Source organism: Triturus cristatus, chromosome 3_2 (genome assembly GCF_964204655.1).
Source record: "Triturus cristatus chromosome 3_2, aTriCri1.1, whole genome shotgun sequence".
In the NCBI taxonomy this organism is placed as follows: domain Eukaryota; kingdom Metazoa; phylum Chordata; class Amphibia; order Caudata; family Salamandridae; genus Triturus; species Triturus cristatus.
In genome coordinates, this window is record NC_140584.1 from 992,051,123 (window position 1) to 992,075,530 (window position 24,408).

Genomic DNA, 24,408 nt, shown 5'->3' on the forward strand with positions numbered 1-24,408 from the left:
TTAGGACCATGCATTTTTTTCAAACTGTTTATGTCCATACACTTTTTTTGCCTTTACCCTGCCTGTCAATCTTCTGTATCGAGCTACGTTTAGCATCCTGTTCCATCGTGTGCAACATCCTTTCCTTTCTCTCCACCCATCTACCCCATGCCATTATTTGGAAAAAGCTGGTCTGCAAGTGGTACTTTTGTTCTTGTGTAAATAGCCCCGTACTGCCATTATGCCTCAGTTCTCTTAGACAAAGAGACACTGGGCGCTCGTTCCATTTGTTTGCATTTGTTCTATTTTGCGGTGGGTAAGAAATTGGGGTTTATCTTTGATCAAGCGTTTTTTTAATCTTCTACGCCCTTTCAAAACGAGCATTGGTAAAATCCATATGCATTGCTCCGGCAACCTTTACAATAGTAAATTATTTGTTTATTTATCGCAAGTGAATGCTACTGAAAGGAAAATAAGGCCTAAATGAGGCTGCCATATGTTTGCATGAAAAATATTAAAACTTGTGTAACATTTAGGTGCACAGCTGGGCGGCAACCTCGGGGCCCTGACATGGCAGCTGGGCGTGGGCTCTTCCTAGGCACCTCCAACCCAGCTCCGGTAGGGGGCGCCCTTCCAGGCTCCAGAACAGATAAGCTGGGATGTGTGGAATCCTCTCGGGCAGAGGGTGTCTGTCCACTGTGTAATAATAACTGTGTGGGTGGGGGGTGTCTGTTGTGTGGGTTAGTCCGTTGGTGTCTGTTGTGTGTGTGTGTATGCTATGTGTTTGTCAGTCAGCAGTGTGTGAACAGTGCACTCTTTCAGTGTTGGGGGACCGGTGCAACAGACCCCTACCCTCCACTCCACTGCATTTACTTATAGCTGTGTTTAAAGTCCTGTGGGTGAGTGCCTTCCGGGCCACCGCTGCCCGTCTGTTCTTGGTGTATCCTGGGCAGAAGGAAATGTGCTTTCCTTCTGGAGAACGCCCCTCCCCCCCACTGAAAATGCAATAGGCCTCGCCTTTGATTAAGTTAAAGCCATTTGCTTTGCTAATGGTATTGTATTCTAGCTTTGCATTATTTAGTGTATATTTGTGATATGTGCATATATTTGTTCTCCCCTCTCCCCTTTCGTCTGCCTCATGCTATTGTAGTCCTCATTATACAAAATTAACACACATGCTATTCTTCTATTCATTTACCTTCCAAATCTGAAACACTGCTCTTTTCCTACTAACGCTATGCTTTAAACTACTACACAGCTAACAACACAATTCTAACTACATACAACTACAAAATATCACAAATATACACTAAATAATGCAAAGCTAGAATACAATACCATTAGCAAAGCAAATGGCTTTAACTTAATCAAAGGCGAGACCTACTGTATTTTCAATGCTTGTTGATTTTGCTTTTGATCAAATTGCATACCTGAGCATGCGCACAGATTAATGTTGCACCAGCATCTGCATATAGGAATGGACCACCGTAGCAATGGTGTGGTGAAACATGAATACTCATTTACAACAGCATTGATTGCATAGACCAGTACTATGCATGTACATTATTAATTTCCCAGAATTTCGTAAACAGGCAAAGGCACCATGGTTGGAGTGAAGGGATTACTGCCGCGTGGTTGGTACGCATGTCATTGAACATATTAGTGATCCTCTCCGTGTTACCATTTAAACAGCTTGCATTTTAGGATTATTTCTTGACAGCATCCCGGAAGAAGGGACTTGTATATCCCGAAATGCAATGGGCACGGAACAGTTCCGTGAGAGTTATTCGTTGCAAAACCTGAGAATCACATCGATACATATTATTAATATTTAGTAAATTGTATATTTTGAAATTCATGTACGACACTAGGAAAATGTGTTAGCAGTGAAAATGCTTTTTGCATATAATGTTTGCAATAAACAAAAGGAACATGCAATGATACTTTCAGGATAATTATTGTTAAAATTGTTGATTGCAGAGTTGAATGTAATTGTATTTAGCAATATAAACGCCATTCAGAGCAGTGCGGCAGGGGCCAAGTGACATTCCGCTTGCAATCACCTACATTGACCTTCTTGGGTTGCCATAGCGTGACAAAGAGGATCACATCAATCAGGTATTGCACTCTATTGTGTCTTATGTGTTGCTAAAGGAGCTTCTCCTAATACCCAATGCTAGTTTAATCATACAGTATGGTGTTCCAAACCGTCCTTCCACCAGCAGGATCCCCCGTTGGGCACAGGTGATCCCCCTTCCTATAGAAGCAGGTGTGGCCTCGGCATTTTGTGACCGTGGTGCATTTGTCTCGATTACTCTCCAGGCACGAGCATCGGAAGAACGTTATTATACATCCACCTCTTATGTTGATACCGTGAAGTAGAAATGTTGAAAATGTTTTGTTAAGTTAAAGGCTCTTATATAGCGCAGCGACTCACTCCCAAAGGAGTATCTGAGCGCTTGCTACAGAACAGCGGCAAAGTGGAATTAAAACAACCACGTTTTTAGGAGTTTTTTAAACTTGGGGTGGTCACGTGAGGTGCAAATATGCAGGGGAAGTTCGTTCCAGTGAAGTGTCTCTTTAAGTGGAGTTCTATGGTTCTCAGAACGTTATGGTGTCACTGGTAAAATGTACGTTTTTGAAGGGGTTTTGTGGTGGAAGACGGACTGATGCTTTGAGGCTAACATTTATATATACATATATATCATAATTTAAGCCAAGTTCCTTCATATCACTCAACCTCTCAGCTTCTCACACTTTCCTGTTTTCTTCTCTACTCTCACGACAATCCCTTTCCCCTCCTCTTCACAGAAGCACTTCATGTACCCTGTGGTGGTGTTAAGTGCTATGCAGGCAACAACATGACGTGAACATTTTCAGAAAGCCTGGCCACAAAGACAAGCTTCCTAAGTGAGGTATATAACAAAGTGACTTCAAGATGTCATGTGAACCACAGCTGAGAGTTAGTCTACGATTCTTGTCCCAGTGTGTACAGTTATAGATGGAGGCAAGTTTGACTCTAGGCAGATAGTTGGTTAGTCAGAGGGAGGACCAATGGAGGTGCAGGCTTATCGGACAGCGGGTCTTGGAATGTGGTGGTTTAGGATGGGAGATAGTTGGAAAAATGGGAAGTACAGGAGAGGGATGTATGGGCAAGAGGAAGCAAAGGAGAGAGTGATGGATGAATGAATAAGTGAATGAATGAAGTTTAAACTATATTGCTACATGCTGCTGAGGTAACTTTACAAAATTTAAAATCGGGTATCCAAACTAGCATGTTAACAGAGATTTTCCAAAAGGGGGCAATAGGGGGCAAAAGGGGGCCACATTTTACAATGTTGTTGTGAGATTAAACTGTGGTTTATTACTGGGAACATTTGTGATGATTTTATGTTGATAACATAAGTTTCGTTGCTGGGAAAGGAAGCAACAGAGATGCGCTTGTGTTCCTAATAGCTTGCTGCCATGGAGCCGGCAATGTCTCTGGTACCAGCTGCCCGTCCAGCCTCAGCATGCCCACAACCTTATTGTATAAAGTAATGCGCCTTACCTTCCAACGGCTAAAGCAGCAATCAGGCAAGCCAGCAAGATGGCAAGGAGCACCGAGAGGATGGTGGTGATGACAATCATCCCGCCGCTGCGCCTGCCAATCCAGGTATCAATGGTAGAGGAGTCCTTCGCTGCAGAGAGAGAACAGAAGTGGAGACGATGTGTGCATGTGGAAAGAGAGCAGAGAATACAGAAGAAGCAGCAGAGATAGATGAGCAAAAGAGGGGACAGGAGATGCATGAGAGGTGAGCAAGACGATGCAGGGTAGACAGGGGAGAGGAGAGACAGCAAAATGCAGAACTGTGAACATGCAGAGGAGCATGAAAAGTGGAAAGGGTGGGAAGGTAAGTGAAGAAGGGAATAGGAGACAGGGAGAACAAGAAAAAAGAAACTGGAGAGTAACAGAGAAAGTGGAAGAGAAGCAAGAAGCGTAGAGAAGCTGAGAGGTAGGGACCGCAAAGATCAAGAAGTGAGTAACAGGAGAGAAACAGAAGAAGTAGAAGAGGAATGGAAACGGAAGAGTAGAAACAGTGAAGATCAAGAAGTGAGAAACAGGAAAAGTGGAAGGGGAGTGGAAAGGGAAGAGATAATAAGAGATAGTGACAGTGAAAATCAAAAAGCGAGAAGCCGGAGAGAAACATGAAAAGTGGAAGGCGAGTGGGAGGAGAAGAAGAGAGCGAGGAAGAGAAAAAGAAAATGCAGAGGTAGAGTTTAGTTGAGTCACTAGAATACAACACCTCCATGGCACAGCTGTCATTTCACAGACTCTACTATTCCAAATTCCATTCTGGCACATATTTGACTGTCACCTACTGATGCCTCTTCTGTCCCATCACCATATTGTAACATACAGAAGTCTGTTCTGTGCGACCACTTTAGCACCCCTTTTCCCCTGAGCTACATTTGCTCTATATAAGTATAGAGCAAATATATATATATATTCACTGAAAAAACCATAGGTTTCACACATGTTATAGTTAGCGGAAATTTTACTGATAAAAAACCAATGAAATTCCCCCGTTATAGTTAGTGCAGGCAACTATAACTCACGCGACCGCAATCCTCTGCTGATGCTAATACTGTATTTAGACACTTATTTGCCCATGTCTTCTTCCATACATTTTTAGCTATACATATATTGCAAATATTTTTTTTTTCATAAAGACACATATGTCATCAGCAGAAGATTGCGGTCGCGTGAGTTATAGTTGCCTGCACTAACTATAACGGGGGAATTTCATTGGTTTTTTATCAGTAAAATTTCCGCTAACTATAACATGTGTGAAATCTATGGTTTTTTCAGTGAATTTGCAAGGTTTTTTAAATGCTAATTCCTAACTATAACGTGTGTGAAACCTATGGTTTTTTCAGTGAATTTGTACGGTTTTTTAAATGCTAAGTTACTTTACGCCATTCGTGGCGTGCGCGCCCACTTAACGCAGTTCGTTCCATGCGCGCACGGTGCGCTTCGCGCACCGTGCGCGCACAGTAAGCATGCGGTGCGCACCGCGCGCCCACTTTACGCAGTTAGTGCCGTGCACGCACGGTGGGCACGCGGTGCGCTATGCGCACCGCGTGCCCACGTTACGCTAGATGGGCCATGTACGCACGATGCGCTTCGCGCACCGTGCGCACATGGAGGACATATGATGCACTTCGTTTTGAAAGGTAATATTTTAATTTTTCGTAATTTTTATAAGCCATGCACAAATGGTGCCCTTCGGGCACCATTTGCACACGGGGTGGAGAGAGTGTGGATAATTTTTTTTTTTATTATTTTTTATTTAAATATTATAGTTTATCTCAGTTGTAATAACCAATTCACCAATTGGTGGCCTTAGGCCACCAATTGCACACGGGGTGGGGAGAGTGTGGATAATTTTTTTTTTTTTATAATTTTTTACGGTAAGCGTAATCGGCGAAATTAGCGAAAAAATAAAAATTCCGTTTTTGGCCTTGGGGGATCTTTGGGGACTCCCTCAACATGGCTATGTGTGTGGGAGCTGTCTAAACAGCCCCTTTACATGTTCTTGTGCTTTATATTTTAAACATCTCTCTCAGGGCGAGAGAGAAAATGGCGGCCGCCGCTTCCTGGTTTCGGCCGATTCGAATGTTTACTAAGATCTAAGAGCCAATCAGAATCGCGCTCGCGCACGCCACCGTACGCGTACGGTAAGCGTACCGTAAGCGCACCGTAAGCTGGCTCAGATATATATATTGATTTAAAGGCTATTTTCTCAGAATCTACTGAACAGATTTACACCAAACCCACAAAAGGCACTTCCTTGACCTGAGGACTACCTCTCTGCCAAATTTCTAGTAATTCTGTTCAGCCGTTCGGGCTGTAGCCCTGTCTAAAGGTCCTATGGAAAAATGCATGGGAAAAACGCGTTTTGGGACCCCCCTTTTATCTCAGCCCCCGCTTGACGAATCCCCCCGAGACTTTCAGGGTAGGAGCGGAGCGTAGCGCCCCACCTATTTAGAAAAATTCGCGAGGATTCGTCGACCGGCGCCAAAGTTATTCAAAATAGAATGTTGCGGATTTCCTATGGAAACGTGGTCCTAACTATAACTACCTACTGGCGACCGCCAGTAGGTAATATATATATATATATATATATATATTAATATAGCAAATCGTCCTTATGGGGGGGAACAGCTTCTAGCTGGTGCGGGCGGCGAGAAAAGGACTTGTCCTCGCAAAGGTAATTCAATGCAATTTTTTAAGAATACACCGCACCCCTTTTGGAAGTAATCAACTCGTTTTTATTGACTTCTCTTCTCTCCTCCTTCGCGTTTCGAGCTGCACACAGCTCTTGATCACGGTAGTAATACAAGTCCGTTTTTTGTTTCACCGTATTTATATCAAGTTACCACAGTCGCCAACAGTTAATAACTACCAAACCCACAATGCCTCATTATGGGCGACTGTGGTAACTTGGTATTACTTAGCCATGCCCCTCATGCCCATAGCACAAGACTGTCCCCACTGTTCTCACTACTGTCCCAGGAGCAGACTGTCCCATTCCACGATCCTCTATCCACAGCACAGATCATCGGATGCCCTAGTGCACATACCCTACTGCTTCAGCAACAGACTGTGACAAATCAAGCCCCTTCTGGGGCCACTAACAGCGTGCCATAGACCAAAGACCCTGGTGCAAGAGATCCTGGCTGCACAGGCCAAGGTCACTGTGGCCCAGCACAATACACAGTCGCATATCCAAGCCCCTTCCATCCCAGCTCCAGATTGCCACATGCCTGAATGAGCACTGATTATAGAGTCAGCCTTTTAGTAACCGGGGTCTATTCGGCCCCTGAGAACTGCACTTGAACAAACTGAGATACATACTGGGCCGGCATAGACTGTCACAAACTCAAGCCCCCCTGCCCCGGTGTAGACTGCCATAAACCCAAGTCTCTACTGCCTCAGCACTGCCCCAGCACAGACCATCATAAACCTAAGTCCCTACAGTCCGAGCCCAGACTGTCACAAACCCCTGTCTATACCCTCCCAAGCCAGACTGTAGTAAACCCAAGCCTCTAGGGTCCCAAGGCCAGACTGTCACATGCTGAAGTCCCTCTTTCCTACACCATGAGTTATCACACACCCAAGCCCATTCGAGTCAATACTTCCAATACTACAGTGTTACATACGCAAGTTCCTTCTCCTGATGTGCTGCACTGACACATATAAATGTTCCTATGATACAGCCTAGCTTGACAAACGTTTTATGTCCGGTTATCGTTATTTTTTAACAGAGACCCAACACAAAATTCTTTTTGGTATTTTCTAAGCATTGCAAATAGCATTTTGCGTTGGTTTAAAAAAAAAAAAAGAAAATCCAAGGGTGGTGCACGGGCATTGCCTTGCATCCACCCATGGATTTTGATGCAAAACCATATCTGCAAAGAATTATGGATATGGATTTGCGCAAAAATCCTGGGCCTACCTGAAGCAGGTGTAACGAGGAGAAATATCTTTATTTCTCCCTCTTGTCTCCTCTTTGCATGTATGCTGAACTAGGCAGCACACGTGGAAAGAGAAAATAGCCTCGAAGGATAGCTTTTGCGTAGGAAAAAAATATGATACTGACCACAACACAGACACCATTGCGCTATGGCCCAAGGGTGTCTGCATTGGCAATATGCAGTGCAAAGTGCACCAGTGCATGAGGAGAACAGAACAGAACAGTGCCCTTTCTTTGAAGATATGGTGCCGCTCTGTTCTCACGAGGTGCCATAAAGCAGCACCTCAACGTTGCTTGGCTGCACTGAGGTGCACGTGCACCACTGGTTAGTAAATCTACCCCCCTATGTGACGGATTCCATATACCCAAGTCTCTTGGGTCCCTGTGCTAGACTGCCACCGGCCCAAGCCCCTCTGATCTTTAGCGCAAGACTGTCACACACCGAAGTCTTTCCTGCACCAGCACCGGATGCCACATTCACAGGCCCTTAGCTTCATCCTCTTTTGCTCCTGATTAATCTCATGTCCAGGCAATTTTATCAGGTCATCCCTGGTACACGCCTGCCCAATGTCCAGTTCCTTTTGCCCTCTTCAGTTCCAGACCATCGGGATTTGCCTTCATCCCAGCACCCTTAGAGTTCGGGGAGGAGCAGGGATACCCATCTTTTTCTCATGGAAAGAAATGCCCTTTGTCCATACTCTCACCCCGCCCTGAACCCCAGGTACCCTCACCATATTACTGCCATAGTATCCTTTACCTGAATTTAGGTTGATTACATCTGACCACCTTGTACGCGTTGAGACTCCGTTTATTTGAAATACGATAAAAATTACCCTGTAATTGAAAGTTCAGAAAATAAGATGAAATGGAAGGTTCACAACTTCAGACACTCCCAGAAATAAGTTCGAAATGATGAAAGCTCCACAGTACATATGTAAATGGCTATGAAACGTGTTCATTCTTGTCCCTCACGCTCAAAAGTGGTTTAGGGGTGCTACAAAAAGGTCTAAATAAAAAAATACAAATAAAATAATTAAACTCATGACGAGGACCGCTGCACACAAATGTTTCGGTGAGGGCATATGGAGGTAGAAAACTGTCTGTAGAACCAACAGGATTGTCAAAGCTAGTTAGAAAAGTTCATCCCTGGGCAGTGAGCCGTGACCTGTGACCTGGGGATTAGCACTGATGCTGGCTTTGGGTCTGAAAGTCAGAACCTCTATTGACGCAGACAGGAAGATCAGAATCTTTACTAACCCTGAACACAGGAGGTCAGAAACTTTACTGAGCAGGATGCAGCACTCCAGGGCGCAGCAGACCAGGATCCCTTGGAACCACTGTTGACCCAAACACAGACTATGAGAGAGAGAACTGTGACTGGACACAGGAGGTCAGGACCACTGATGATCTGAAATCAGGAGCCTGGGAACTTTGTTGAGCCTAATAAAAGAGATCAGGACCCCTCTCGACTCAAACACAGGAGAGCAGGATTAGCAATGGCCTGGAGACAGATGAATAGGCTTCTACTGAATCACAAACATCAGAACCTCCACTGACCACGGGAGCTGACTTACATGCACAGAAGAGATCAATTGACACAGACACTGGAGATCAAACTCTCTACTCATCTGGACACAGCAGATCAAGACCTCTAGTAGCACAGACTCACCAGATCAGGGCGCCTACCAACCACGACCAAGGACACTTGGGCATCTATTGATGTGGACACAGGGGATCGGCATCAGCAAAGGTTTGCAAACAATCAGGATAAGTAATTACTTGGACACAGGAAATCAGAATAAGTAATGACTTAGAGACAATAAAGCAGGACCTACGCATAGATCGGTACCAGATGTATGCGTGGACCAGCTTATAGTCTATATGCTGCAAACTCTTACTTAGAACCACAGGGCTTCTTATTTGGAAACAGCTATGATAACTTTCTGATTTCTGTCCTATGTGACTAACTCAATTATTGTTAGCTGTATTTAGTGGCAGGAGCAGTATTAAGTAACAAAGTAACATTATTTACCCTAACGGATACCTAGGCCTCGTAACAAGTGGCCATTGGAGTAATGGCCATTTGACCTGGATTTAGAAAGTGAAGAAAGCGGTAGCAAATTCTCAAGGCTAGTATGCTTGCTGTATTCTCTAGAAGTAGGCTAGTGTTCCGCAGCCCTGAAGAAGGCCAGTCATTGAGTCATTGGAGGGACGTAACATATGTTGGCTGGTTTGATGATCTATTACTGTCTGTCAAGTCGGATGAAGTTGAAATAAATTAGTAGTGATTTTTGATGCGTGTGTACAATATTAATACAGTGCTTCAAGCATGACTGCGTGTATGTGTGTACCCCGCACACCTTGATTATAGTACCAGTTGTGCCAGGTCATTTGTATGTATGTTGGGGAACTATGCAGCACAAACCTAAGTAGTATTCAAAAGACTGTTGCACTTATAATGGGGCTCTGTCACCTGCTGCATTAGTCTTATGCACTCTAAGAAGATGCTGATGTTCATCAGAAACATGTTGTGCCCAAACATAACTATAAATACACAAGTAAAATGCCTGTGCAACGAAAGAGGTTTGGGAAGTCTGAAACACCGATGCAAAGCAGAAATGATGTCCATTTTAACACTGTGGGATGAGAAGTGAAGTAACGACAGTTGTGACTAGCATTAAATACTGTTAGCAGTGCTGTGCAGGAACTGAGGTCCCAAAAGTCATAATAATGCCTCATCGCAAAACTCTACATTAGCAGAATGTTCATCAAACTGTAACTCACAGAAGGCGTCATGCACTACTGCTCAGCAGTTTGTGTATTATCTGGAAAAAGATATTATGACGTATTTGTGAGGCTGTTAATGTAGTGGGTTCCATGCTCATATGCATAATTAAATACAAAACAGCAGCACTCTAAAAGGAATTCTTGCAAAGCAATATTGACAGAGTGAATTAACTGATACCTTCTGAAGCCCTCCGTTCAAGGTGGCCCGGCGGGGCATATGCTATTTATCTGCCCTGACAGCTCCCTGTAGGCCGGGGTCGTTATTTATCAGGGTGGGGAAACAGGACCTGTCACTAGTTTTCCTTAAACAAAATGGGGAATAACATGTCGATTTTAGTGCTCCTGCATGTTCTGCGGTTTATTGCGAATTTGTAATATTTGCAGGTTTGACCTCCTGAAATGTAACTCCAGGGGCCTATCTCTAACCTCATAAATACCAGGTGTTGTGAATTTCGACAAACGTATAGTTGCACCCCCTGAGCAAAACGGTGCTTGCACAGGGACCACAATTTAATGGGCAGCGAATAATGAGGGCTTCAGTGTATCCAGGAGACGAGAGGATGGTAGTACATTTCTGCAAAAATATCATTATCTACAGCTGTCTGCTGCACTACAACTATATGTCCACCACAGCATCGCTGCAGCACCACTCCGAATCTCATGTGTCGTGTTCCCGAGTTTGTCGTAGGTGGTAGTCTCCTCTTTTGGCAGTGTCACTAGTAGGTCTTCAACCTCATCCCCTGCTAGGTTTAGGAATAGGCCTAGTTGCTTCGCTGCTGTCACGTCAGTCGCTTCCATGTATCTTTCAAAACGCCTGATCCATTTCTCCCACCGTATTCCTGCTTGTGTCTCTGATGGGTTAAATGGTAATGGTCTCCGATATTGCGCATTTTGTCTTTCTGCCATCCTTTCCTTTTAGTGCTGCCTCTTTATTTGCCTTTGACAAAGCTTGTTTTCTATTTCTGGTGTTTCTGTGTTTGTCCTTGCCAATGCTTGTTTCTCACTTATGGTGCTTATTTATTTGCCTTTGCCAGTGCTTCTTTAGTCACTTCTGGTGCTTGTTTGCCGTTACCAATGCTTGTTTCCTCCTTTTGCTGTTCTATTTGGCACTTCTTTATCATCGCCTGACTTCAAAATGGCCGCCTCGCTGTTCTCTCTTCCTATTGGTCTGTTTGCTTGACCTCAAAATGGCCGCCGGTGATCTCGCGATACTTTTCCTCCAATCGGGGCGCTGCCTGACTTCAAAATGGCCGCCCGCTGCTTCTAAATGCTTAATGTCCTTTTTTCTGCCTGACCCTGCCCTCGTCTCGCGATATTTCGCGCTTCAAACAGCGCGCGCTCCCTCGGCTTTTCAGTCTCCTTACCGGGTGATGCAGGGCAGTCTTCTTGCGCTCGATTACAGTCGGGGTGGGCTCCCGCGCCGTGTCTTCTTCAGTGGCTGCACACACGAGCCAGGGTGGGCTCCTGGTCTCGATTACGGTGTCTTTCGACGCGACAGACCGCCGCACTTCGATCTTCTGCTGGGCACTCGATCACGCACCTTCGTCGCCAGTTGTCGTGTTCCCGATCCCACAGACCACGCGAGACACACCAGAGCTTTCAGGTATTCTTTATTCTTTGTTCGTCGTCCCACCAGTGGGCCCTGACCTCTCGCCCTCAAGTCCTGCCCTGGAATGCCCTTTGTTCCCCTTGCCCCCTCCCCTCACCGGAACTGGTGTCCAGTGTCCTTTGGCCTCTGCCCTTGTGTCCCAGGGTCCTAGTGCCCCTGGTCTGGGCATGACATCATGCACAACCTCACTCCTTCCCACTGGGGTCACACCATAAATTCACACTCTGCCAACCATGCATAACAAACGGACCATCCTCTTACTCCAACACCCAGAGGCGCTGCAGAGCCATGAAGTGCTATAAAATACAACAGGGAGAACTGTACTGGCTAATACAGTCTTTCCCCAGCCTTTGCACTGAATTTACTCCTGTGCAGTCGTAGTCTCTGGTGCACAGGTATGCAGTATCAAAACCATTTATGCTTGACCGGTAAACTTTTGGGGACAGCTGTCAAAGGGCCAGGCGTAAATGGAGCCATTTTTAGCCATGGCTTTACAGCTAAAAATGGCTTTGTGAATCAGACCTACAGAGTGCTTAGAAACATACTTTTCACCAGTTTTAGCTAGAGAAGCCAAGGATTGTATGGGTATGTGGGTATGTCATCTCCATCCCCACTTTACATTCCTAGATAGTCCAGAAGCATGCTGATTGGGAGTGGGAAAGCAAACAACACATCTTTGCAGGGCTTCTCTTCGTATATGTTTTATAGGTTATTATCAGTACTTCCATACTAAGCCATTATACTTTTCAATACGCAATGCCAGTGCCTCGGAGCAAAGAAAAAAATGATAATGCAGTGGAATCAATATAACAATTCTTATTTATAAAGGTAATGGACACCCAAATTAATCCATCAAAGAGAATTTATTCTCTAAAAAACCAATTATATTAATTCGAAAAAATACACTCACATTTGGTTGTGGGTTCAATGAATATCATTGAACATCCAATTTTTTATATATATGAATCTTTGTATCTATATAAACATTATCAGAAAATTGCTTTCTATTTACATAGTGTTAAACACGACATAAAAAAGTGTGTACATACAACAAATTATATGCATACAAAAACTTACATATAAATAATACAACAGTATGTCTGGAAACAAACACAAAAAACAGGATCCTTTTAGCCCTGGTTTTAAATGTGCTGCGAAAAAAGATTATAAGCACCAAAATTACAATTCGCAGTCCACAAACATTCAGGTCGCCCTTAAGTCAGCAACTCTTAGGGTATTTGTCATTAAACCCTACTATTTCCTGGAGTTGCAATATATCCTTTGTAAATAAATTCAATTTAGGCAGGGCTTCTTTCTGTAGCGAGTCAACGTGTTTCAGCCCATCTAATTGGGGCCTCATCAGGACTGGGGGCCAAAGAGGACCTAAGACACAAGTAAGTGCGTGTTATTATTATTAGTTCAATTTGTAACGCGCATGGCTGCCCCAGCAACGGGGCGTCCCAGCGCGTTCACATCTATATATATGTATATATATTTTTTACAATATTTACATTGCAACAAACTCGTAGAAATCGACCGCAACACATTCTCCCCAATACAAATATTACTGTAATCAAACTGTGGGCAACTGTAGAGCCACAAAGAAAAGACAGGGAAAAACCCAAAGGTGCTAACCCATCAAAAAAAAATTGCTACAAAACGTACATTTGTAAAACATTCCTTACAATTCCCTGCTACTCGAGTGAAAGACAAATGTCTGTGCAAGAGGAAAGGTCAAAGGCCAACTAAGCCCAACTATGTAGATGTGCCGAGAAAATAATAATAAAAACTCTATCAGAAGTCCATACAGTGGAAACCCTTTGCAAATGTACCTTGCACTACTGCCTACTTCGAGGTGTAGGTGGAGGTCTCCGGGCACAACCGAGCTGATTGCTACTGAATATTTACTCAGCGTCTCTGTGGAGCGACGCATATATTCCTTCAAGTCTGAATATAACAAAATGGTGTACTCTATTTACAATCAATTACAAGGTCCAAATACTGACTTACATGATAGACGGCAGCACGTACAAGCAGTTAACTTCACTCTTTATTCACGCGTTACCGATTAATCGGGGTTCTTCACCCTGGTACAAACTAGTGGGAGAACAATCTACAAGGGATAGAGGGAAATCCCAATACAAATGTTCGTATCCTTTGGCTAAATATATCCGTAAACACTTACTACAGGCAGATTCTAACACTTATTGCCGGTAACCGCTTACCTCTGAAGAAGTGCTTCCTAACGTGCAGTCCTTGCTTCTGGAATTGCAGAACGCCACGTAGACGACGCTACGTGAAATACCTCGCATAGATGATCGAAAATCAGAAAGGACTACTCGGCCTTCTTTTAAATGTAGTATTACTAAATAGCTGGAAATACTAGAATGCTCGCAGAGTAAAGGGAAAATACCTTACATAAATGGTGACACTAAAAAAGGACTACTCAATGCTCTTTTATGCGTGATGCACTCGGGCACTCTAATGCTCGTAGATAGAGAAAGGGGAAAGGAAATATCACTCTTTTAACGAGCACTGTTATATACAATAACTGATGATTAAATCAACAAATCAATAGGGTACCGAATTCAAACGACTCACCAGATCGAGTGTTCTCTTACAAGATAAAACCATCACCAAGGAAAAAAGATATATGTGAATTTTATCAATATCACTTCACCCGATATAGTGGCTGCTCTCTGTTGTCCCTCACAATATATATTTTTTAGAATATCTGTATAATTCCAAAATTATGCAAAGGAGCATTGTACCATAACAATTATTAATGACTCCGGGAAGAGTACATGTCTAAAATGGAATTGCGACAAAAACAACTATCATTGAATCAAATCTTGTAAAACCATTTTCAAGGTCAGGGTGATTATATTTCATAGTCTACATATTTTGTCAGCTAAGCTTAACACAAGTGACTAAATTACACAACTCATAAGATTTTGCGCAGTATAATACTGTATTTCTCTCTAAGGATTCAGTACAGGCAAAGTGAATTTTCATTGTATCAAGGCCCAGATTTCATCTCTATCGTTAAGGCCTGTGGGTGCTGTATGTTATTTCTCGATCAGTCTCGCCTCTAATCTATTGAGCCTCATCTGTATGTTATCGTGTACGTTGTTTTGCAACGCAAGCAAGACTGTCCAACTGAAGTTGAGTTCATTATGGCCATGGCTCAAAAAATGCTCTACTAAAGGAGCTCCAGTTTTTTTACATTTTATTCGAGATTTGTGTTGTAGGATTCGATTCTTTATCGGTTGAGTGGTTTGGCCAATATAGTACATATTGCATGGGCAAGATACACAGTAAATAACATTTCTTGTATTGCAATTAGTAAATGTTTTCTGGATGTGTCGTTGTCCATTAATCATCACTTCTTTAGAGTCTTTAGTCAGTGCACATGCAGCACACTGTTGGCACCTGAAGTGTCCTACCACAGGCGGAAGGCCCAACATTCCTCTCAAATTTTGTTTCTTATCCGGGGAATGTGCAGCCCTCACAAGTTGTTGTTTGAGGTTCCTGCCTTTACGGAAAGCAAACAATGGTTTAGGTAATAGTAGGTGGCTCACCACTCTCCAGTTATTTAAAATGATCTTTTTGATTTTATTAGCTTTAGGATTATATGTTAGTACACATGTGAGGGGCGTGCTTTCGGTTCTTTCTTTAGGTGTAAGAAGCTCCTGTCTTGGTGTGTACCATGCTCTTTTTAATGCAGTTTTAACCAATTTACGAGATATCCTCTATTTATCAATTTGTTTTTAAGTTCTTCTGCATTTGAGAAATAATCAATTTTGTTGGTGCAATTTCGTGTTATTCTTAAAAATTGCCCGTATGGCAAATTTTCTTTAAGACTACGGGGATGGCTACTTGAAAAGTGTAACAACGTGTTTCTGTCAGTTGGCTTGGTATATAGATTTACTTCCAACTTGCTGTCACTATTTTGTACCCAAATGTCAAGAAAATGTATTTTCTCTTTGTTACTTGCCACAGTAAATTTAAGATCAGCCGATCTCATATTCTTTTTTTTTTTTTTTTTTTTTTTTTTTTTTAAAGTTTTTATTGAACAATAATTCGATTACAAGCACGGGCCTACAACCACCAGGGCCGGCCGCTAAGTACAGAATAAAATATACATTTATCAAAGCTGCAGTCGGTTCCCGGGGCTCGGCCCCGTAGTGACTCCGGATAGTTCTAAAGGAACAGGAGACTTAAGTCCAACAAACACAAAAAACTAAAAGAAAAACAAAAGGCGAGGCATAAAGACAAACAGTGCAGGTCAGGCTTCCTCCGGGGAACTCCAGTTCAGACCCTTAAGCAGCACGCGAAAGGAAGGAGTATCGGGAGGCTGGGGACGGGGGGGGGGGCCAAGGGAAACGAACGTCCATATGTAGTCATTCCAAAAGGTGCCCGGAACCGTCAAGGGTCAGGGGGACATGGCGATATCGGTGTCCACCAGGGGGGGCGTACAGATACCCCCGCGATATGCATTCCATTGCCCCCAGATTCTGCCCCATGCCCCCGGCTTACCACGGGCAACATACACAGTCTTCTCCCTGAACATACACCAGTCCATATTCTCTTTCCATACTGACACGGTGGGCGGCCGCTGGGCACCCCAAAGCTGCGCTATATCTCTCTTGGCAATCATGTTCCCCAGGGCCGCCCACCGAGTCTGAGCTGCGCTATAATCATTGGGCTCCCACACATTCAGGACACAGCGACGCACCTCCGGCAGCAGCACAACCCCAGTGACCTGTCCCATAACCGTATGTACCCGGCGCCAGTAGTCCGCCACCTCGCGGCACTCCCACAGGATATGGAGAAAGGTGGCGCTGAGCCCACAACCCCGCTTACAGAGCCCATCATCGGAATATCCCATCGAGACTAAGCGAGGACCCGTCACATACACCCGGTGAAGAATCTTAAGCTGTACCAACCGGAGACGGGCCGGAATGGCGACCTCCTTGGGGGACGACAGTGCAGACTGCCAGTCCTCGTCGTCCAATTCCACCCCATCCCCCGTCCAAGCCTCCCGAAGGCGCACCAAGAGGTCAGCCCGATGATTAATCAGTTTCTTATAAATTAAAGAAATAGTACTGTCAGGGACATGTCCGTCAAGTATGCGGTCCTCGAGGGGCGAAGAAACCGGGATCTTGGTCCCCTCTCCAAAGACTGAAAGCAGGGCGTGTCGAACTTGGGCATAGCGGAAGAACTCCCTGTCCGTAAGCTCATATTCGGCCTGAAGAGCCGCGAAAGTCTTAACCGCGCCCTTATGCCACAGGTCTCCCACTTTGCTGATACCAATCGTATCCCACTGGTCAAACCCCTTCGTAGTCCAGAGGCTCCCCAGGCGATCGGAGGCAAACAAAGGAGTAGCACATGTCAGTCGCTCACTCCAGCCCGTGGCCGCAGTGGCAGCCCTCCAGGTCCGCACCGCAATCTTAGTAGGACCCGTAAGGGTCCGGCCAGCCGAGCGGGAGTAAAGCGCCCTGTTATAGTCCCCGCCGGGAAGCAGGAACTTGTCCATCTCATACGCCGGATTCAGGCCAGGCGCATACGTGGCATGGTTGATGGCCGAAAGCTGCGCGGCCCAATAATACCTGCGAATGTCGGGAAGCGCGATGCCCCCGTCGTACCAGGGGAGAGTAAGCTTAGCAAGAGCAATACGCGCCCGCCCGTCCCACACCAATCTCCTCTGCAGGCTCTCCACCTCCCGAAAGTAGGCCACTGGGATGACGTCGAAGGAATTCTGGAGTGCATAGAGGAACCTGGGAAGGGACATCATTTTGAACAGTGCGGCCCGACCCAGCGGGGACAGGGGCAGCCTGCACCACCGGGCCGTGTCCTCTCGCAATCGCCGAAGCGGACGCAGGAGATTCTGCTCATAGCGAGCCACCGGGTCCAGCGAAACGTATATCCCCAGGTACTTAAAGCCGCTCAGAGATACCTGGATCGGAAGCCGAGGCGGCAGGAGAGGAGGACCACCGGAGATCGGATAGACGCAGGATTTAGACCAATTGATCGTGAGGCCCGAATTATTCCCAAAGGAAGTCAAAACGTCAAAGAGGACGTTGAGCGACTGCCGCGGTGAGGTGAGATATAGGAGAATATCGTCCGCATACAGCGAAACCCGATCCTCAAAGCCCGGGGCCCACCGGATCCCTCTAAGCGAGGGCTCCCAGCGGAGCCAAGCCGCGAGTGGCTCCAGGGCGAGAGCAAAGAGCAAAGGGGACAAAGGGCATCCCTGCCTCGTGCCCCTGCCGAGGGCAAAGGGCCGAGAGACCCGCCCATTCACCACCACCTGAGCCATGGGTCCCGTGTAAAGAAGCTTCACCCAGCCAATAAATCCTTCCCCAAAGCCAAACTTAGCCAAGACAGCCCAGAGGAATGGCCACTCGATGGTGTCAAAAGCCATCGTGGCATCCAAAGAAACCAGCACGGCCGGTTCGGAGAGGAGCTCCGCCCTGGCAAGGGCGCCGTGAAGACGCCGCAAGTTAAGAGCGGTGTTACGATGCGGGATGAATCCGCATTGGTCCGGATGAATAAGATCGCACACGACGCTCAACAGACGATTGGCAAGGACTTTCGCCAGGACCTTAGGCTCCGCATTTAGCAGTGAAATAGGCCGGTAAGAAGTACAGCGGTCTCGCGGCTTGTCCTCCTTGGGGATAACGACTATCGTGGCCAAACGCTGGTCGGCCGGGAGGGAACCCGCCGCCAGAGACTCACGGAACATGCGACTGAGGAAGGGCGCAAGCTTGTCAGGGCGCAATTTATATAGCTCAATGGGCAGACCGTTGGGACCCATAGCCTTGCCCGAGCGAAGGGAGCGGATCGCGGTCGCTATTTCATCCGCCGACAAGGGGGCGTCCAGCCGCTCACGGTCGTCAACGGACAGGCCGGGCAAGGCGATATCCCTCAAAAGAAGGCGAGAGTCGTCCTCATCCCTGTCAGTCACTGGGGAGTACACAGCCCGGAGGTGGTCGGCAAAACATTCCACAATTTCGTCAGGCTCCGTCACACACACACCATCCGCAGCACGCAACTCCGGGACCACACGATTCACTCTCTCCTTCCTGTCCAGCCACGCGATCAACTTTCCCGCCTTGTCCCCGGCATCGTACAGTCGACCCTGCTGCTCCCTATACATAGTTTTGGCCGCGTCAGTGACCAGGGACCTATACTCAAACTGTTTCAGGCTGAGGGCATGGAGCCCGTCCGGAGTGACATTCGCCTCCAAGGCCGACTCCAGCCCCACTATGTCAGTCTCCAGCCTCACCACTGCCTCACTCTTGACCCTCTTAGCCACCACTATCTGGGAAAGGGCGTGTCCGCGGATCACGGTTTTAAAGGCTTCCCACAGGGACATTGCAGACGACACCGACCCCTCGTTATCCAGGAAGTATTGGTCCATAGCCTTGACCAGGCTGTCACGAGTCGTAGGGTCTCGCAGGTACCATGGGTTAATGGGAGCGATCCGCCCTGCAGACCGCGGCCCGGTGTCGAAAAGAAGCCACAGCGGAGAATGGTCGGAGATACCCCGCGCCAGGTGCCTGACCTCACGAATCCGACCAGTCTGCGCCGCGGGCATAAGGAAGTAGTCTAACCTAGAGAGACTCCCATGCGCCCCCGAGTGAAAGGTGAATTGACATTGGGTCGGATGCATTAATCTCCAACTATCCACCAGGCCGAAGGTATCCAGCATCCCACCCAGCCATGCCTGGGCAGCGGGGAGGGTCCTTGGTGGGTGACGATCCAGTTCACCCGAAACCACAGAATTAAAGTCCCCGCCCATGAGCAGGAGGCTGTCCGGAAGGTCAAGCAGCATTCGACCCAAGTCAGTGAAGGTGGAGTTCTGGAGGCCCGGGGGGACGTAAACTGAAACCAGGGCAAGGGGCTGCCCCTCCCACCTCCCAATCAAGCACACATAGCGCCCTCTGTCATCCGAGACTATCTTAGTGATCTCCACCGGAAGTGAGGTTCGCAGGAGAATGCCCACCCCCCTGGAACCAGTTGTGAAGCCAGAATGGGCCACGAGGCGGTATCCCCCCCTGTTCATTGCATGACAAACATTACCAACCAGATGCGTCTCCTGGAGAAACACCACATCAGGAGTCAAACGACGCAAATATTGCAGTACTACACCCCGCTTGATACGGTCCCCCAACCCATTGACGTTCCATGACATAAGCCTCAACCCGTCCCCCCCATCCCCCCCAATAGATCAAGGGTCCCCCAGCCTGCAGCACAGTTCCCAAATGTGGACAAAAATCAGTACCTCGCCCTGTAAACAAAAAACACACAGCAAAACAACCCCACCTCCCCCCCAACCCCACCCCAGGACCAACTCCCCCCACCCTGCACCCCTGCGGGCCAAAAAACCCCCCCAACTTGCAGTGTGCCTGTCGCCCCTCTAACCCCATTCTACGAAAAGACCCCAGAGGAGGTAAGGGACCCGTCCCCGCCCGCCCCCCTCACTGGTCCTGGTTAAACACAATATGCAAGTGAAATAAGACCCGACTGTACAGTGCAAAACGGCAAAATCAAGGACCAAAAGTCATTCTAAAGGGGACCCGTCACCCGCGGTGCCCGCAGAGGGTCCGGGACGGCCACCTCCGTCCGGCAGAGAGTCCAGCCAGTCACTTGCAGCCACGGGAGAGTCAAAAAAGGCTGTCCGATCCCCATGTTCCACTCGGAGTTTTGCAGGGTAGAGCATCGAATACTTTAGGCCCAGCTCGCGGAGACGACGCTTCACCCCTTGGAATCCCATCCGTTGTTTCTGGACCAGTTGCGTGAAGTCCGGATAAAAATTGATGGTCGAGTTCTCATGACGAACCGGGCCGTGGGTCCGTGAGGCCTGCAGAATAGCGTCGCGGTCCCTGTAGTAGAACAGTTTGGCCACGATAGGCCTCGGGGGGGCCCCCGGCCGTGGCCGACCGCCCGGAACTCGATGGGCCCGCTCCACGGCAAAGAACTTACTTAGGCCAGCCGGGGACAACTGTTTCAGGATAAGTTCCTCGACCACGAGGTCAACCGGGCGGCCGTCAGAGGACTCCGGTACACCTATGACGCGGATGTTGTTGCGTCGGGCCCGTCCCTCGAAGTCCTCAAGCCGCCGGGCCATATGATCGTTGACCACCCCGATGTCTCCAAGCGCGGCCCGCAGATCCGACACCTCCGCACCGAGGGTGGAGGTCCGTGTGTCGAGAGCCTGGACCCTCTCGTTAGTTTTGGAGAGGTCGGCCCGGATCAGGGTGACATCAATCGCGACAGTGTCAATCTTACGGGCCAGGGCCTCATATTGCGTCGCGATGGTTTCCCTAATGCCCTCAATGGCGCCCATAATGTCCTGCAGGGATAGTTCCGTAGAGACGGTCGCGCCTCCCTCCGCAGTATCCGAGGGGGGGCCAGCAGCGCCAGAGGGCCCCCTGCCCTGGGTGTATCGGTCCATGTTATTGCTCTGGACTGCTCCCCCGCGGAGGGAAGCCTTGGTCTTGCGGCCCTCGGGACCCCCTTTGCCCCCCATGTGAACACGGTCACTCAAGGGGACACCCAATCAAGAGGTGTAAGGGCACCAGCAAGAACACCACAAAATGTCGGTAGAGGGGGTCCGAGGCGATAGGCACTCTAGTAGCAGGTGAAAGAAAACCTCATTCAGAGGCCCAGGAAGCACCTCGCCACCCCGAGCGCACCCCCCTGCCGGTCTCCTGAAGTGCAAAACCGAAACCGAAAGTGGTGGATCGGCAACTGGCACCGCGCTGAAGCCGCTGTTGTTCAATTGCAGCCCGGCCCCTCGGGTCACCTTCACCCCGGTCACCTCCGTCGGGTGGGTCCCAAAAGTTCCGACGGCGACAACTCAGGATTCCCAGGTCCGATTTGAGTTTTGAAAAGAGATATATGCTCAGCTGGTCTTTATCTCCCAGATTCCATAAGCCACGTCAGGATATTCTCAGGATAGATTCCGAGGAGCAGAGAGGGTCCGGGGAGCCCTGTGCTCACGCGACCATCTTGGATGCGCGCTAGGCTCCTCCAGCCGATCTCATATTCAACCAGTTATGAAAAAGGGTAAGCGTGTCGTCAGTGCCCTGCCATATCATAAAGATGTCATCTATATAGCTACACCAATGCTGAATACAATTTTTATAAGGATTGGTGTCGCTATATATCCAATATTTCTCAAATTCATGCATAACCAAATTAGCTATTTCTGGGGCGAAGCTACACCCCATATCTACGCCTTTTACTTGTAAGTACAGGGTTTCCTTAAATGCAAAGAAGTTGTTCCTCGAACAAAGAGTAGCTAGAGTAACTATGAAGTCAGTAGATACCTCATGTGGTCGTTCTCTTTGATTGAGGGTGTTCCTTAATACGATTAATGCTTCATCCAATGGTATATTGGTATACAATGACTCAATGTCAAAGCATACCAATATCTGTTTCTCATGATCAAAGGGAAGATCCTAAATTTTGTTAATAAAATCCATGGTATCACGTACGTATGAATCTGTTTCTTTAACAAAATCAATCAAGAAGGTATCGATATATTTAGCTAAAGGTTCAAGTAAGGAACCACATGCCGAAATAATCGGCCTTCCTGGGGGATTATCTAAATTCTTATGTACTTTGGGCAGTACGTAAATATTAGGTGTTTTGTATTGGTCTGCATTAAGAAAATTAAATTCCTTCTTGCAGATCCATCCTTCATCCAGAGCTTCAGTAGTCAAATGTTATATCTGGATTCTCAATCTCTCAGTCGGGTCGGTGTCTAATGGTCGATAGTGGTTAGTATTTGATAGTTGTCTCATGACTTCTTGTTTGTATTTCTCTTTATCCCAGAGAAGGCTACCAACCCCTTTGTCTGCTGGCTTGATGACTAACGCCTGATTGGTAGAGAGGCTTTTAAGTGCTAACAATTCATCTTTTGGACAGTTATTATTGTAAAAGATCTTTTTTGCATTCAGAAGATCTAATTCTCGCAATACCTGGTCTTCAAAATGTAGTATTTCTGATGGCATCATAGAGGTTTCAGGGCAAAAACTGGACTTCTTTTTAAGTCCACTAATGTTAGTTGTTTCTTCGGTATTTCTTTCTAAGAAAAATGTTTTTAATCTTATCTTTCGTAGAAAATCCAAAACCTCGGTTTTGGAATCTACCGGATTCAGAAGAGTGGTGGGGACGAATGACAATCCTTTAGATAAAAGATTCATTTCAGTCTTGGTAGGAGTATATCTGGATAAATTATATACAGGTATACATTCCATATTAATATTGGTAGGGCAGCTGTTTCTTAACGCCTGTATGCTCGTCTCCTTGTTCTGATAATTCCCGAATCTTGAGTTGGATATTGATTGGGATTCTGATTCTGCCCTCTCCATACTATTCTTTCTCCTCTCCCCCTGTTTCTGCCTTGGCCTAAAAAAGACTGTTGAGCTCTTGAGTGCTGGAAGTATGGTTGATGACTAATATACGGGCCTGAGTCAGAGTCAGAAGAAGTATCCAAAAATGTAATAAATCTTCTGCGGGAGCGGCCTCTATATTGTAGATTAAGGGAGCTAGGGTTATTGTTCAGGAAAAAATCTTCCTGGAGGAAAGGATAAACCTGCTCAATATTAAAGTTCTTGATGTCTTTGGCTACTTTAGTAGTTTTTAGATTCGTAGCATTCACTTTAAACTCAGCAATGGTTTTTTCTACTGTCTCTAACAATGCTTTAGCATCTGTAATACTAGCGTCTCCTAATATTTCCTCCTCTAGTTCCCTTACTTCTTTCAATTCGACTTCATTCACCCTTAATGCAGTTTCTATAGATAATGCTATCCAATCTCGGGAGCACTTTGTGCCTACTCCGCTGAATTTATGAAGATAAAGTTTGTCAAAGACAAAAATAACTGGAATATTTTTCACTTGTAATCCAGCCGGTATGGTGTTATTTTTAAGATGTTCAATTAGCACTTGCGCATGTAGTTGAGTTCTGGTGTTCTTCTTTTTCAATTGTTTAAGCTTTTCAACTTTATCTATGTTGATTACTTTAGGTGCGGGTTGATCTCCGCTTAACAATGATGGGATCTGACGCAATTTCTCAATTTCTTCCTCTGTGTAACTTACTATTTGGTGTTCGGGCATTTCCTGAATTTAATTTATCTCAATTCGTGGGGAAAGGGTGTGTGGGGGTGATTTCTGGTCATTAAACATATATTCCCACAACTTCAGTGATGTACTAATCTATATCAATTCGTCGACTGTTTCAATTTCTTCAAACAGCCTGTCTACATGGACCCTCACACTTAAACAAGTGCAATACAAACTTCTTTTCAAAAAAGGGGGTTTGCCCTAATACTCCACTTGCATCTGGGCTAGAAAGACCAAAGAAAAAAATGATAATGCAGTGGAATGAATATAACAATACTTATTTGTAAAGGTAATGGACACCCAAATTAATCCATCAAAGAGAAATTATTCTCTAAAAAACCAATGATATTAATTCGAAAAAATACACTCACATT

The 24,408-nt window shown here is 46.3% G+C and overlaps 1 protein-coding gene across 1 annotated transcript in view; it reads right to left on the reverse strand.

The window, feature by feature from the left end:
- Positions 1-24,408, reverse strand: part of LOC146858952 (uroplakin-3b-like) — a 212,169-nt gene that overhangs the window by 12,710 nt on the left and 175,051 nt on the right. The window contains exons 4-5 of the mRNA XM_085649603.1: positions 8,257-8,333; positions 3,530-3,659 (exon numbers count right to left, since the gene is read on the reverse strand). Of these exons, the coding sequence (XP_085505729.1) occupies positions 3,530-3,659; positions 8,257-8,333 (207 nt within the window). The remainder of the gene's footprint in view (positions 1-3,529; positions 3,660-8,256; positions 8,334-24,408) is intronic.